Genomic DNA, 17,026 nt, shown 5'->3' with positions numbered 1-17,026 from the left:
CAGGGTGGAAAACTACCCTTATAGCCCCTTAGCAGTACCAAAAGACTCCATACAGGTGTTATTCATAAGTTGATTTTGTACTAAAAGAGTTGACAGTAAAAAAAAAGGCACTCAGTTAATACAAATTCTTAAGCCTGAAAACAATGTAAATACACTGCGAAATTGTTTTAAATTGGTTATTTTTCATGTTGCATTAATGGTTGTCATTTGATTCAAGAGAACTGCGATCTGTACATCAGTAATCGGCTAGTAAGTCTTTTCTGGGATCGATTGGTAATGGCTTCTTTCTCTACCAGGGGGCTTTCGCGCGCTCTCTCCTCATTACAAAACTACTGCAGAAGAGAAGCATCTCAAAATCACCCTCGTCATTCTTTCCTCCGTGTTTTAAGGTAATGGTGATCAAAACATGATATTTTATACTCTGTACGTTGTTGAGATATTTTATAGGTAGTCTTTCGTTATTTTGTGAGCTTCAGAAACATTTTATTATAGATTTTTAGTGGGTAGACCGCGGTTTTGAGCCTCAGTTGCACAATGGCCATTAAGCTAACGGCAGGAGCTACAAACGTTTCTATTGTTATCTATTTTGTACAGAAACATGTTCAGATACAAATAGTAAGCACTCAATTGTTATTTTTTGGTTATTAATTAGCTCTTTCTTCCACTGTGTGACATTGAGCAGTACGCAATGTGAATTACTTATGTTCATTTTTCATTGCATTAAACTACTGCATGAGAGAATCACTTGAAAATCACTCTTAATTTCCCCTCTGCTTTCAGGGGTGTAACATAACTGCGCAATACAGCTGCAGTGAGCAAAGCTTTGGATGTCCAGTTAAGAAATTAAAATACTAAAGCTAAGTAGGTGAAGCAAGCATGCAGTTAATGACTTTTTTACACCACAGTACACTTGGCATTAGGGCTGCCAAGATTAGTCGACTAGTCATTATTACGTCGTTTATCAAAATCGTAAACCACTAATTTAATAGTCGACGCGTCGTTTGAAGCTTTGTAAGATCCTGAAAGACAGGAATAAGCAGTAGGATTTAAGAGTGTAATAACGGACTGAAACAGAAGATGGCAGCAATGCATGTTCAAGCATGCCAGCTGCCGTTAAAGGCAAAAGAAGAAGAAGCAGTCTCCGGCATCGTAGCTCTGTCCAAATTCAGGGGCGGCATCCTTCGGAGGCCGCATTTGTAGGCCAAATGCGTTACAGCGACGCGACGAAGGCTCCGACAAATGCGTCGTCCTTTTCCCCGGATTTGGAGGATGGGTCATGCTAGTGCAGTAAGCTGTGCGTCCAATGGATGCATGGTCTGATCAGTCGCAAAAATAATCGGTGACTAGTCGACGATCAAAATCATCATTTGTGGCAGCCCACTTGGCACTGGTCATTTGTATAATAATTCTTACATAATGAGTAAAACATGTTTGATTTATTGTAGACAGTTGTTCCCATGCTTATTTTGAGAAAAAGTCAACACGTGAGATTAGTTGTTTCAAGAAAAACTGCCATGGCTGCTGTACCCTCTACAAAATGCCTTGTTTAGATGAGTTAAGAGTGTAACAAATTCATCCTGTTTAATCCACAAGGGCAGGGGTGTCAAAGTCCTGAAACTTTTACATGTGTCCCTGCTGCAACACACCTGAATAAAATGAGTAGGTCATTAGCAAGAGTCTTGACTACATGCTGAGGTGGGAACCCCTAAACCTCAACATTTTTAACTTAACATTCAGCAATTATTTCAACTCAAAACGTTCAGTTATCAGCATTCACACTGCAGTTTCTTCAGAAAATGCATTTTCTAGTTTGAAATAAATGAAAGTGTTGGGAAAAAATGTACTTCAACAATAAAAATGCTTATATTGTGCCACGTTCATTCATGAGCTGCTATAACATGAATCTAATGGCTGAATTGTCACCTCAGTATGCAGTCAGGGCTCTTGCTAATTAATCTAATTTTATTGAGGTGTGTTGGAGCAGCGACACATGTAAAAGTTTCAGGACCTCAAGGACTGGAGTTTTGACACCTGTGCACAAGGGTGTAACCAGCGTTATCATGGAGCGCTTTATTATTATCTCAAAAGGTACTATACCAATAAAGTTTTACCTTACTTAAATCATCGCCACAAGGCATTTCGTATAGGCTAAGTTACTAGTTAACAAGGTTAGCTAGGTCACAGTTTTAACTGCATATTGTAAATCAAACATAACAAACCCTGGCACTGATGAAATAAGCATTTATGACTTGTTGTTGCCTCCCTTCACAGATGTGTCTGTATCAGGATGGGTCTAAACAACATGGTGTAAATGCAGTTGCTGGTGAGCCTCATTTCCTGTAGGAGGTGAACAAGAGCAGAGATCTGTTTCCCTTCAGAGCACAGAGGTTGTTTCTGTTCAGAGAAAGTCAAACTGTCGGACAGTCACTGAGAGACGGTGAAACGGCACAGCACATGAATCAAATGGATCAAACAAAATTCTGCTGTTCAGTCTGTTTGGATCTACTGAAGGATCCGGTGACTATTCCTTGTGGACACAGCTACTGCATGAACTGTATTAAAACCCACTGGGATGGAGAGGAAAACAGGAAAATCTACAGCTGCCCTCAGTGCCGGAGGACTTTCACAGCGAGGCCTGTCCTGGTGAAAAACACCATGTTAGCAGATTTAGTGGAGGAGCTGAAGAAGACTGGACTCCAAGCTGCTCCTGCTGATCACTGCTATGCTGGACCTGAAGATGTGGCCTGTGATGTCTGCACTGGAAGAAAAGTGAAAGCATTCAAGTCCTGTTTATTCTGTCTGGCATCTTACTGTGAGAAACACCTTCAGCGTCATTATGATGTGGCTCCATTAAAGAAACACAAGCTGGTGGAGCCCTCCAAGAAGCTCCAGGAGAACATCTGCTCTCGTCATGATGAGGTGATGAAGATGTTCTGCCGTACTGATCAGCAGAGTATCTGTTATCTCTGCTCTGTGGATGAACATAAAGGCCACGACACAGTCTCAGCTGCAGCAGAAAGGACTGAGAGGCAGAGAGAGCTGGAGGTGAGTCGACAAAACATCCAGCAGAGAATCCAGGACAGAGAGAAAGATGTGAAGCTGCTTCAACAGGAGGTGGAGGCCATCAATCAGTCTGCTGATCAAACAGTGGAGCACAGTGAGAAGATCTTCACTGAGCTGATCCATCTCATCCAGAAAAGAAGCTCTGATGTGAAGCAGCAGATCAGATCCCAGCAGGAAGCTGAAGCGAGTCGAGTCAAAGAGCTTCAGGAGAAGCTGGAGCAGGAGATCACTGAGCTGAAGAGGAAAGATGCTGAGCTGAAGCAGCTCTCACACACAGAGGATCACATCCAGTTTCTACACAACTACCCCTCACTGTCAGCACTCAGTGATTCTACAGACTCATCCAGCATCAATATCCGTCCTCTGAGCTACTTTGAGGATGTGACAGCAGCTGTGTCAGAGGTCAGAGATAAACTACACGACATTCTGAGAGAGGAATGGACAAACATCTCACTGACAGTCACTGAAGTGGATGTTTTACTGTCAGATCCACCAGAGCCAAAGACCAGAGCTGGATTCTTAAAATATTCATGTGAAATCACACTGGATCCAAACACAGCATACAAAGAGCTGTTATTATCAGAGGGGAACAGAAAAGCAACCTTAATGAAACAAAAACATTATTCTGATCATCCAGACAGATTTACTTCGTATAAACAGGTCCTGAGTAGAGAGAGTCTAACTGGACGTTGTTACTGGGAGGTGGAGTGGAGAGGGAGAGTTGATGTAGCAGTCGCATACAAGAATATCAGCAGAACAGGGAGTGTGAATGAGTGTGTATTTGGATGTAATGACAAATCTTGGTCATTAGATTGTGACAACAACAGTTATACATTTTGGTACAACAACATCCAAACTCCTGTCTCAGGTCCTCATTCCTCCAGAGTAGGAGTGTACCTGGATCACAGAGCAGGTATTTTGTCCTTCTACAGCGTCTCTGAAACCATGACTCTCCTCCACAGAGTCCAGACCACATTCACTCAGCCGCTCTATGCTGGACTGTTGGTTTACTATAGTGAAGATACTGCTGAGTTGATTAAAGTGAAATAGACTGAAGTCTTTCATATTGTGGGTTTAAATCTGTATTTTAGTTTCATTTTATTTTCTCTCCATTTCTGCACAGAGATCAGCTGTCACTCAAACATTATGGGTGGTACCTCCACATCTTCTAGTTGTTCTCTTGATGTTTCTGAGTTTTTAAAGGAGATCTTTCCTGTGACTGTTTATGGAGGCTATCACTGCTCATCATCATTTTTGATTTACTAAAATATTTCTCCACATGAAAATGTAAACTTCTCTATCCTCTAAATGTTTCTGGAATATTTGTATTGAAAAATGTCGACATTTCTCTTTATGAGTATGGCAGACCATGTGTGTGTGTGTTTGTTTTTGTCAAAATCATCAAACAAATGAGGAAAAACTGTGATTTTAATGAATGAATTCGTATATTGTGTTGATGTTTTATTGTGTGAATAAACTGGAAGGTTTGACTATAAATCAAACTTTGAACAAAGTCTTTTCTTCTGTCTTCATTCCAGGATCTCACTCAAATCTGATGCAGAAAATATGAAACTAATCTGAGAGAATAACTGAAGCAGTTTTCCTCCTGAAGCATCACAAAGTTCAGAGTTCATGTTTAGAGCAGAAGATTCAGCAGTCGCTCTGTGACCTTTCAACTTTCTTCACTAAAACAGCTTCATTACAGAGAAACAAGTCACATTTTCTTCATGTTCTTAAGTCCTTTAAAATGTTTTTAATGGTCCTTGAATGCAGCATCAGTGTTACAGGTTGTGACTCCTGTGAACAAACTGACACAGTGTGATATTACACATATTTAAATCTGTCTTTACTGATGATGTTGAAGCTGCTGAAGGCTCAGTTACGTTTTGTCTTCCTGCAGGTTAACAAGTGAAATCTGAAAGTGATGCACAAGAGCTTCATCCTGCTAACAGGGATGTAGAGGAGGTTAAAGCACCTCAGCTCAGTTTGTCCACATGTTTTACATTCTGCCATGTTTTTAGGCTGAATAAAGCCTTTATCATAAAGTGCACTGTGTCATAGATCCTGGTAAACTGGATCAAAGCATCATTAGTTAGATTAAACTCCAAACTAAATAATTGACTAACACTGTATCAGCAAACACCATGGTTTAACATGAACAGTAAAAATCTCATAAAATGACTATGTGGACTCTCTTAATATGTTGTCTGTCATCTACAGCGCCTCTCTGGGGGTGATTGCAATAATACACGTCTTTTTTTCCACACCTTTTCTGGTCCCTGTAATTTCACTTTGTTCCTGACGTTAACATTTTCATAGCACCTGTTAAAAATGTGACTGGCTGAGTCAAACTCTTTCATTTAGCTTGGCTCTCTAACTTTGCTAAATAAAGTTACAGATCCAAGCCTTTTATTCCTCTTGAACGAAAAAAAATCAACAGCTTTGTAAATGCACCATATGGGCCACATTTAAAACCACAGTATTACTCTTCATAACAAGAGAAAAATAGGTCAGTTTCAGCAGAACAACTACATCATGAAACAGTAATGGTGACGACAGAGCAGCTGGAGGCTGCTGTCATTTATTTGTATTCATGATCATTTTGTCTGAAGATCTCAACATGAAATGATTCGATCAGCTGCTGTGTCTCATTTCTTACCAGATGTTGACTCTGATGCACTTTTGTTTAATGCCGACTAAAAGCAGTGAAGAAGAGCTTCAGCCCTCAGACATTTCACTTTGGACAGAAGCCTCCATAAAAAGTGACTCAGACACAAAATAATAATAATGAAACTCCAAATTTAAAACCAGGACTTGTTAAAATTTATCACCCATGAGACTTAAGGACTCTTTGACCTCCAGCAGCATATTTTGAACTCGTGTTTTATGTCATTCTCTGGTCTTTTCTAACCAAGAAAATATGATAAACATTTAAAAAGCTTTCATCTACAACAGTGGTGAAAAATAACCACACCTCTGTCTTCATGAACAAATTAGTGTGTGAGGTCAGAGGGCCACATCCATCAGCATCATTGGAGTTTCAGGGTCTCATCTGGTGGGTCTACAGTTTGTTAATGTGTGTTCTGACAAAAAGATCACTTTCATGTTCCTAAAGAGGACACGTACACTTTATGTGCTTATTTTGTACTCTCTTTATTTTCTCTATGCTTTTAAAAGTGTCACATAAACAGAATTTCCAGTTTTTCTATTTTTCATATATTTAATCTTTCCCTTTAACAACCAATGTAAATTCATTAGTGCTTTGACAGCACAGACTGGAGTGTTTTTGAGGCCACAGCTACAGACCTGATGATCTCACCGGTGCTGTAACATCTTCCATCAGTTTCTGCGCCAAGTTTTCAGGTAACGACCCTGCATCAATGTGGAGAGGACTGCAGGATATCACCAACCACAGGAGACCATCCCCCCACACCAGGGAGAACAATCAACTGGTCAAAGACCTGAATGTTTTCCTGCAGGTTTAACGATCACATCTTCACACCCCTCACCCTCTCCAACCACATCACACACCACTTCCCACCACCACCCACCCCTCCTTACTGACTCACCATCTACACTGTGAAGAAGATGTGAGGTAACTCTTCAGCAGACAAAACACAGGTAACAGACAGTGAGTCACCCTCCTGCCCCAAAGTCTGAGCTGACCAGCTGGCTCCCATCATCACACAGATCTTCAGCAGATCCCTGGACCTGTGTGAAGTCCCCTCCTGCTTCAAGCACTCCACAATCATCGCGGTCTAAAAAAAAAACAAAACCCTCTGTCACTGAGTTAAATGACTACAGACCTGTCGCCCTGTAGGACATCACAGCCCCCACTACCAGACCCCCGGCAGGATGCTTACTGGTCAAACACTTAAGCAGATATATATGTATGTCATCAAGTTATATTCTCAAGTTCTGTATTCATAATAACCAGTTATCCATCCCTTATTTACTCCATTATTTATTCCAGTATCTTTGTACACATAAATATGTTATACATGTTGTTGCTGTCTGTTCGTTTTTTCTGATAAGTTTACTGAAAAGCAAAGAAACAGAACCCATTTCCTTGGATGTGTGCGCAGAATCAGAAAGACTTTATTTATCCCCAAGGGGCAATTAAGATACAACAGAGCAGCATGGCGTTGAAGATAAGGGCAGGGCAGATACAGGCAATAAGAGTGAGATAATAAATACACAGAATATACAGTATACACAGTTTTAAAATTACACAGTTTTAAAATTAAAGTGACTGAATAGCTGAATAAATAACTGAGTGACTAAACGTGAGTAAAGTGTCAGCAGCACAAAAAGAGTGTAGTGTAGTTTATGTTTCTGGTGTGGGAAATCGTCTTATCGGCTGGAGTTAAAAAGCAGGGTGGCTCTCCTCCTCTCAGTCCTGCAGGAAATGCAGCGGAGGCTTCGCTCAGAGAGGAGCCGCTGAAATGCGGGGTGAAGAATGTGAGAGGGGTCGTTGATGATTGGGCTGCCCGTCTAAGGGCCTGTTGGCTGAAAAACTGCCAGAGTTCTGACAGACAGGCCAACTTTGTCACAGGTTTTTGGCACATACATGGTAATAAAGATGATTCTGATTTTATAACTTTAAAATCATTTGTCTTTCCTCTTCCTCCGTCAGCCTTTTTTTTAATATTTCAGTTTTACAGTAAAAAATAAATTAAACATCTCTTTTCACGATGTGAATTCTATTTTCATTTTATCTTCAAATGAAACTGCCACTTTAAGACAACCCGTTCCCGCTCTAACTGCGCATGCTCTGCGCATGCTCGTCTTCACGCTCTCCCCGTCGCCGATCTACAAGTGTGAGGATGGGTGTAACCAGCGCGTGACTGCGTGAGCTGAAAGGTTCCATTCAAACGCAGATCTGCGGCTAAACAGAAACCAGAGGAGGAGGGTTTGGTTTGAATCGGAGCGCACACACGTGTTTCTGTCCACACTTACGGGGAGAAATGGCAGAGAAAGGCGTCCTTCTGGATAAAAAGACCTGTTGTTTGATCTGTTTGGATTTGTTAAAGGATCCGGTGACTGTTTCCTGTGGTCACAGCTACTGTACCAACTGCATTAATTCCCACTGGGATAAGGAGGACAGGAATGCCACCTACAGCTGCCCAAAGTGCAGGAAGTCCTTCACAGCGCGGCCTGACCTGGCAGCAAACACCACGTTAGAAGAGTTGGTGGAGGAGCTGAAGAACAGTGGACTTAATGTGGGAATGAACGGTGACGGTCAGACCGAGCTGGGGTCAAGCAGGCAAAAAATCAAGCAGAGAATCGAGACCAGACAAAAGGACGTGAAGCTGCTTAAGCTGGAGGTGGAGAAAATCAATCTCTCTGCAGATAAAGCCCTGAAGGAGAGCAGGAGCGTTTTTGATCAACTCACCCAGCAGATCAAAAAAAGAAGCTTTGATGTGATGTATCGGATCAGATCCCTGCAGAAAGCCGAACAGAATCGAATCAAAGAGCTTCAGCAGGAGCTGGAGCAGGAGATCACTGACCTGAAAAGGAAAGACGCTGAACTGGAGGAGCTCTCACACACAGAGGATCACAACCAGTTTCTGCATCGCCTTCCTTCATTCACTCATCCACCTACAGAGTTACCCAGAACCAAAATCCTTCCTCTGAGCTTCTTTGGGGAGGTGACAGCAGCTGTGTCCAAGCTCAGAGCTAAAGTACAGGACATCCTGAGGGACACCTGGGTGGATGTTTCACCCGTGGTTGATGTAAACCCACAAACAGAGCCAAAGACCAGAGCTGACTTCTTAAAATATTCATTCCAAATCACGCTGGATCCCAACACCGTAAACACACAGCTGTCATTATCAGAGGGGAACAGGAGAGCGACATTAATGAGAGAGGAGCAGTCTTATCCTACTCACCTGGACAGATTCATTAGGTGGAGGCAGGTCCTGAGTAACCAGAGCCTGACCGGCCGTCGTTACTGGGAGGTGGAGTGGTGCAGGAAGAGAGTCACAGTGGCGCTGGCATACAAAGATATCAGCAGAGAGGGGTCCATGAACGAGTGCGCGTTTGGATTCAACGACAAGTCCTGGGCGCTGGAGTGTAATTGCAGCAGCAGCTACAAATTCATACACAACAGCGTGAAAACAGCCGTCTCGGGCCCGTGGACGTCCCGGCTCGGAGTGTACCTGGATCACAGTGCAGGTGTCCTGGCTTTCTACAGCGTCTCTGAAAGCATGACTCTCCTCCACAGAGTTCAGACCGCATTCAATCAGCCGCTCTATGCTGGACTTTGGTTCAGTGGATATCACAGAGCCACTGCAGAGTTCATTGAGCTCAGAGCATAAATGAGACGACCTGCAAGATTATTTTTTTTCTTTTTATCATCATTGTTACATTTCAAGAATAAGAAGTGGTATTCAAGACTTGCAAGTATCTAGAGACACAGTATTCTATGACAACAGTGACTTTTTATTTCACCTCCTCCTCCACACCATCATCATCATCACCTATGACCTTTTAGTCTTTGTTTTGTTTTTTTGGTAGCTGAAGAGTTTAGGAAATGCTGTTTAGACTTATTATGTAAAACAGAGTAAAGTACAAAGTAGATTTACTCACGGCAGTAAAATAATGCCTGAATCTGCTATATTTTTATATATGATGTTATTAGAGTCCTGAAACTGATGCATCCAAGTGGAAGCAGCAATTTAATTTGTGTCTCAGTGGTTTGATCTGCTTTATGTAGAGTTAGATTTTCAGTGGGTTTGCAAAGAGAAACAAATGGATGAGAGGAAATTTAAAACAGTTCTGATGCCAGATTTTCTTTTCGTGTTTTGTACGGTTATATAATCTCTGTGGATCATTTGATAACTTTAAATGTCTTTGTTCCTACTTGGAGTTATTGGAGCTTTTCATGTTTTTAATATGACTTCGTATGTAAATTGTTCCAGACCTGCAGCTAAGATACTCGAGTATCTTCAAATATGAAGCTGAGTATTACTTCCATACTTTCCTCCACTGCTGATGACCTTGTTACCTGCTGCTCCCTGTTAATGATCAGCCTCAGTTCTGATAGTAAACTGTTGTCTCTCGTTCTGTCAGGTTGTTGCTCAGTGACGTCTTGTTTTCATTTTCAAATGTCTTCTTTTAACTCTTTGCTTTTGTTTCTGGTTTGTGTCCTCGAATTTTACAATTAAATTTTAAATGCATCACGTGTGTTTCATCATTGGATGTTTATAGTTGTGACTCTTTGATTTGCTGTGTTGCTCTTAAGCAGTATATGTTTACAATAAGTTAGTATCATAGTATACCACACAATATAAGTACTTTTGTTTAACTGAAGTTATCACTCTCACTGTTCAGGTGATGTTTCTCATGTAAAGATGGAAATAAACACAGATGGAAACACTGAGTCAGAGTGTTGCTGCTGGTCAGTCAGTATATTAACAGAACATGGTTCATAAAACTGCTCCTACAACTGTTTTTGAGTCATCTTTAAAGACGCTTGTCTTTATTGTTCTGTTTTTTGTGGTTCGGCACTTTATAGTGAGCCAGTTTTTTTAACTTAAAGATACTTTGTGAATTTAATTCAGTCATTCGGCTACTGAAAATCAAGAAAGTCTCCTCTTTAAGTTTAAAGACTTTAAAGTCTCCTCTTTAAATCCCTCCATTTTTCTGACTGTCTGGACTCTCAATCCAGAATAAGTAAGTTGTTATACGGTGTTGAGGACAATGTACAGATCCTGAGAAACAGACAGGCTGTTTGACAAAAGGAAGGAGGCCATTTGTGTTCAAGTAGAGAAACTATCGCTCTGTAGAGGAGGAGGGCAATAAGTGCTGTTCTTTCATCACTTCCCAGCAGTTTAAAACACCCACAGGCCTCATCATGTGATGTTATTTGTGCTTTGTGTTTTTTTTGCCCGCATGATGCCACATCGAGGACATCTCGTTGTCATGGATGTGGGACTGGATTTATGACAACCGAGGGCTCATCTTACAGTGTCTCACAGATTCAGTGCAAGAGGATCACACAATAGAAGATAGAAGATAGAAGTTTGCTGAACATTTTAAATAATTTAAACAAACTGGTGTTTTGTGTAAAATTACAGTAGGATGCAAAAGTTTGGGCAACCTTGTTAATAGTCATTATTTTTCCTGTATAAATCGTTGGATGTTACAATAAAAAACATCAGTTAAATATATCATATAGGAGACACACACAGTGATATTTGAAAAGTGAAATGAAGTTTATAGGATTTACAGAAAGTGTGCAATAAATGTTTAAACAAAATCAGGCAGGTGCATAAATTTGGACACCACATTTTTTGCAGAAATTACAGCCTCTAAACGCTTCCTGTAGGTTCCAATGAGAGTCTGGATTGTGGTTGAAAGGTATTTTGGACCATTCCTCTTTACTAAACATCTCTAGTTCATTCAGGTTTGATGGCTTCCGAGCATGGACAGCTCTCTTTAACTCACACCCCAGATTTTCAGTAATTTTCAGGTCTGGGGACTGAGATGGCCATTCCAGAACGTTGTACTTGTTCCTCTGCATGAAAGCCTTAGTGGATTTTGAGTAGTGGTTCGGGTCGTTGTCTTGTTGAAAAATCCAGCTTTGTCACTGATTCCTGGATATTGGTCTCCAGGATCTGCTGATACTGAGTGGAATCCATGTGTCCCTCAACTTTGACAAGATTCCCAGTCCCTGCACTGGCCACGCAGCCCCACAGCATGATGGAGCCACCACCATATTTTACTGTAGGTAGCAGGTGTTTTTCTTGGACTGCTGTGTTCTTTTTCCTCCATACATAACATCCCTTGTTATGCCCAAATAGCTCATTTTTAGTTTGATCAGCCCACAGCACCTTATTCCAGAATGAAGCTGGCTTGTCCAAATGTGCTTTAGCAAACCTCAATCGGCTCTGTTTGTGCTGTGGGCGGAGCAAAGGCTTCCTCTGCATCACTCTTGCATACAGCATCTCCTTGTGTAAAGTGCCTGAAATGGTTGAACGATGCACAGTGACTCCATCTGCTGCAAGATGATGTTGTAGGTCTTTGGTGCTGGTCTGTGTGTTGACTCGGAATGTTCTCACCAATCGTCGCTTCTGTCTATCCGAGATTTGTCTTGGTCTGCCACTTCGAGCCTTAACTTGAACTGAGCCTGTGGTCTTTCATTTTCTCAGTATGTTCCTAACTGTGGAAACGGACAGCTTAAATCTCTGAGACAACTTTCTGTGTCCTTCCCCTAAACCATGATGGTGAACAGTCTTTGTCTTCAGGTCATTGGAGAGTTGTTTTGAGACCCCCATGTTGCTACTCTTCAGAGAAAATTAAAAGAGGGAAACTTACAGTTTGCCCCCCTTAAATACTCTTTCTCATTATTGGATTCACCTGTAAATGTAGGTCAGGGGTCACTGAGCTTACTAAGCCAATTTGAGTTCCAATAATTAGTTCTAAAGGTTTTGGAATCAATAAAATGACAACAGTGCCCAAATTTATGCACCTGCCTGACTTTGTTTAAACATTTATTGCACACTTTCTGTAAATCCATTAAACTTCATTTCACTTCTCAAATATCACTGTGTGTGTCTCCTATATGATATATTTAACTGATGTTTTTTATTGTAACAACCAACGATTTATACAGAAAAATAATGACTATTAACAAGGTTGCCCAAACTTTTGCATCCCACTGTATCAAAGTTTAACTGGGTCAAACGTATTGCTGCATGCTCCTGCAAATCACACAAACACATCAGACAAACACAAACATTGCCTTCCTTAAATGCCATTTGTATCTCTGTCAGAATCATTCTTTAGAGCCTCCCTTCACAGATGTGTTTGATCAGGATGGGTCTAAACAGCATTTCCTGTAGGAGGTGAACAAGAGCAGAGATCTTGAAGAACTGAAGCATCCGGTGACTATTCCCTGTGGACACAGCTACTCCATGAACTGTATTAAAAGCTTCTGGGATGAAGAGGAAAAGAAGAAAATCTACAGCTGCCCTCAGTGCAGACAGACTTTCACAGCGAGGCCTGTCCTGATGAAAAGCACCATGTTAGCAGATTTAGTGGAGGAGCTGAAGAAGACTGGACTCCAAGCTGCTCCTGCTGATCACTGCTATGCTGGACCTGAAGATGTGGCCTGTGATGTCTGCACTGGAAGAAAAATCAAAGCCTTCAAGTCCTGTCTGGCATTTTTGATCTCTTACTGTGAGAAACAGGAGGTGGAGGCCATCAATCAGTCTGCTGATCAAACAGTGGAGCACAGTGAGAAGATCTTCACTGAGCTGATCCATCTCATCCAGAAAAGAAGCTCTGATGTGAAGCAGCAGATGATACCAATATTAAACACAAACACTGGGTCTAATGACCCAGGACCATGACGACATCAAAGTTTAGATTTGTGTTAAATAAACAAAATACATATCAAATATCTGGTGTAATGCTTCTCATACAGTCTTCTCATCTAAAAATGAGTTTGATTTGTTACAGTGTGACTGTACAGTTGTGCCCATGCCTCATTCTCAAAGTGTGGGAAAGAACTTGGATGAAGATGTTTCTAAATATAAAGTTTGGTCTTTATTCATTGATACGCAATGTTTTTGCTTAGGTTTTAAAAAATGTTTTTTTTTTTTTAAATCCCCTGGTGTTGCTTGCTGAATGTTACAGCTCCAACAAGTCCAACAACCAAAGTGTAACTAGGTCACTGTTGTTATTGCATGACATGAAGAAAACATAGCACACCCTGCCTGTCACAGATAAAGCTCTTTATGACTCTTTGTTACATTCCCTTTACAGACAAGTTTGTTTAAGCCTGTATTGAAAATGCATGGTGTTTACATAGTTGCTAAAGAGCCTCATTTTGTGTAAGAGGTCAACAGGAGCCGTGTCTCATTCACAAAGTGCAGGAAGGAACTAACATTGAAACGATTTAAAATTTAAAGTGTGACCTTAATTCATTATAGCTTCATTAATTTTGATAAAGATTTTAAAAACGTAACAAATACAAAGTCCCTGGTTGTTACATTCCAAATGTCAAATCTCCAGGTCCATCTATCAAAGATTAACTAGGTCGCAGTTGTTACAGCACACTGTAATGCAAACATAACACACCCTGAAAACAGTGCCTCGTGATTTTATGACTTGTGGTACCTACCATTTACGGACCAATCTGTATTAGGGTGTATCTAAAATTTATGGTGTATGTGCAGTAAGTCTCATTTCCTTTAAGATGTGAACACGAGTAGCAATTTTTTTTTGCTACGGAATTCAGAAAGTGTCAGTCAGTGAGGGCAAAGCTGCACAGCAAGGAGATCGGAAAACTCAAATAACATTTTGAATTCTACAAAACTTTGGATAGAACAGAGTGTGTCTGTGACTGCACAATAGAACTGCAGCCATACCCTGGCTCTTATAAACAACTCATTGTCACTCTGCCAAGATATTTTTAGCGCCTCCCTTCACAGATGTGTCTGTATCAGGATGGGTCTAAACAACATGGTGTAAATGCAGTTGCTGGTGAGCCTCATTTCCTGTAGGAGGTGAACAAGAGCAGAGATCTGTTTCCCTTCAGAGCACAGAGGTTGTTTCTGTTCAGAGAAAGTCAAACTGTCTGACAGTCACTGAGAGACGGTGAAACGGCACAGCACATGAATCAAATGGATCAAATAAAATTCTGCTGTTCAGTCTGTTTGGATCTACTGAAGGATCCGGTGACTATTCCCTGTGGACACAACTACTGCATGAACTGTATTAAAATCCACTGGGATGGAGAGGAAAAGAAGAAAACCTACAGCTGCCCTCAGTGCAGACAGACTTTCACACCGAGGCCTGCCCTGATGAAAAACACCATGTTAGCAGAATTAGTGGAGGAGCTGAAGAAGACTGGACTCCAAGCTGCTCCTGCTGATCACTGCTATGCTGGACCTGAAGATGTGGCCTGTGATGTCTGCACTGGAAGAAAAATGAAAGCCTTCAAGTCCTGTTTAGTCTGTCTGGCATCTTTCTGTGAGGAACACCTTCAGCCTCATTATGATGTGGTTCCATTAAAGAAACACAAGCTAATGGAACCATCCAAGAAGCTCCAGGACAACATCTGCTCTCGTCATGATGAGGTGAAGAAAATGTTCTGCCGTACTGATCAGCAGATTATCTGTTATCTCTGCTCTATGGATGAACATAAAGGCCACGACACAGTCTCAGCTGCAGCAGAAAGGACTGAGAGGCAGAGAGAGCTGGAGGTGAGTCGACAAAACATCCAGCAGAGAATCCAGGACAGAGAGAAAGATGTGAAGCTGCTTCAACAGGAGGTGGAGGCCATCAATCAGTCTGCTGATCAAACAGTGGAGCACAGTGAGAAGATCTTCACTGAGCTGATCCATCTCATCCAGAAAAGAAGCTCTGATGTGAAGCAGCAGATCAGATCCCAGCAGGAAACTGAAGTGAGTCGAGTCAAAGAGCTTCAGGAGAAGCTGGAGCAGGAGATCACTGAGCTGAAGAGGAAAGATGCTGAGCTGAAGCAGCTATTGAAGCAGCTCTCACACACAGAGGATCACATCCAGTTTCTACACAACTACCCCTCACTGTCAGCACTCAGTGAGTCTACAGACTCATCCAGCATCAATATCCGTCCTCTGAGCTACTTTGAGGATGTGACAGCAGCTGTGTCAGAGGTCAGAGATAAACTACAGGACATTCTGAGAGAGCAATGGACAAACATCTCACTGACAGTCACTGAAGTGGATGTTTTACTGTCAGATCCACCAGAGCCAAAGACCAGAGCTGGATTCTTAAAATATTCATGTGAAATCACACTGGATCCAAACACAGCACACAAACAGCTGTTATTATCAGAGGGGAACAGAAAAGCAACATTAATGAATCAACAACAGTCTTATTCTGATCATCCAGACAGATTCACTGTACGATATCAGGTCCTGAGTAGAGAGAGTCTGACTGGACGTTGTTACTGGGAGGTGGAGTGGAGAGGGAGAGGAGGTTATGTAGTAGTTTCGTATAAGAATATTATCAGAGAAGATTGTGGGAATGAATCTAAATTTGGACATAATGACAAATCTTGGGCATTAAATTGTTATCAAAACCGTTATAAATTGTGGTACAACAACATCCAAACTCCTGTCTCAGGTCCTCGTTCCTCCAGAGTAGGAGTGTACCTGGATCACAGAGCAGGTATTTTGTCCTTCTACAGCGTCTCTGAAACCATGACTCTCCTCCACAGAGTCCAGACCACATTCACTCAGCCGCTCTATGCTGGACTTTGGCTTTACTGCAATTTTGGAGACACTGCTGAGTTCATTAAACTCAAGTAGAATGAAGTATTTTGGTATTGTCTAATATTGTTGTATTTTACTTTTATACAATGGTGACATGCTTGAATCCCTGTTGGATTCTGAAATCACATATCCGGATGTTTGCACTCATGGAGATTCTGCTAGTTTTATTAAACTGAAATAGATCAAAATCTTTCATATTGTTCTGCTTTTTAATCTATAATATATCGTTATTGTTTTTTCTCTCCATGCTGGTTGTGGCATTTCTCAACACCACAGAGATCAGCTGTCAGTCAAACAAAACAAACAGTTTTTGTTTGTTTTGGGGTTGTTTGTTAAGACTGTCACAGTCCTGCGTCTGCCACCCAGTGTTTTGAGTTTTGTACTATTATTGATTTTTGGTTTTGGTTTTCAGTATTATTTTCAGTGCTCTGCTTCTGTGTCTCAGGCTCTTCGTTCCCGGGGTTCAGGTTTTCATAACGTTTACTACCTTCCTCATGTTCTTTTAGTTAGTTTATCCCAGTTCAGGTTCTGTCTGTCTAAGACTTTGTTTGGATTTTGCCTTTCACTTTAAATAAATTCACTCACAGCTGCGCTGTTGTCAGTGCCTCTTCTCTCCACATGGTTGCCTGGCTAACCGTGACATAGACAGTTTGGGTTTTGGGGGTTATGATTTTTTTTTTAAGTTAGTTCAAAAG

The 17,026-nt window shown here is 41.3% G+C and overlaps 1 protein-coding gene and 1 pseudogene across 3 annotated transcripts; both read left to right on the top strand.

Annotated features, from left to right (window-relative positions):
- Positions 1-282: 282 nt before the first annotated feature.
- On the top strand, positions 283-4,560 carry LOC309694527 (tripartite motif-containing protein 16-like). Of its 2 annotated transcripts, none has more exons than XM_082514681.1 (2): positions 283-389; positions 2,272-4,560. In XM_082514681.1, the coding sequence occupies exon 2, from the start codon at positions 2,455-2,457 to the stop codon at positions 4,111-4,113; it is 1,659 nt and encodes a 552-aa protein (XP_082370807.1). In that variant the 5' UTR covers positions 283-389; positions 2,272-2,454; the 3' UTR covers positions 4,114-4,560. The 2 variants fall into 2 exon arrangements, with proteins under 2 accessions (XP_082370807.1, XP_082370808.1); XM_082514682.1 differs by lacking the exon at positions 283-389 and adding an exon at positions 714-1,294.
- A 3,281-nt stretch (positions 4,561-7,841) lies between these two features.
- Positions 7,842-16,921, top strand: LOC309694732 (E3 ubiquitin/ISG15 ligase TRIM25-like; annotated as a pseudogene). Its single transcript has 2 exons — positions 7,842-9,377; positions 14,658-16,921. The product of its transcript is annotated as an E3 ubiquitin/ISG15 ligase TRIM25-like (transcript).
- Positions 16,922-17,026: the final 105 nt, after the last annotated feature.

This window comes from Aulonocara stuartgranti (assembly GCF_965226115.1).
Source record: "Aulonocara stuartgranti genome assembly, chromosome: 18".
Taxonomy (NCBI): Eukaryota; Metazoa; Chordata; class Actinopteri; order Cichliformes; family Cichlidae; genus Aulonocara; species Aulonocara stuartgranti.
Note: the sequence above shows the minus strand (reverse complement) of the source record. Positions and strands in the feature narration are given on the sequence as shown.

Coding starts and splice junctions, on each gene's coding strand:
- LOC309694527 (XM_082514681.1), top strand. CDS start 2,455: ATGAATCAAATGGATCAAACAAAATTCTGCTGTTCAGTCTGTTTGGAT.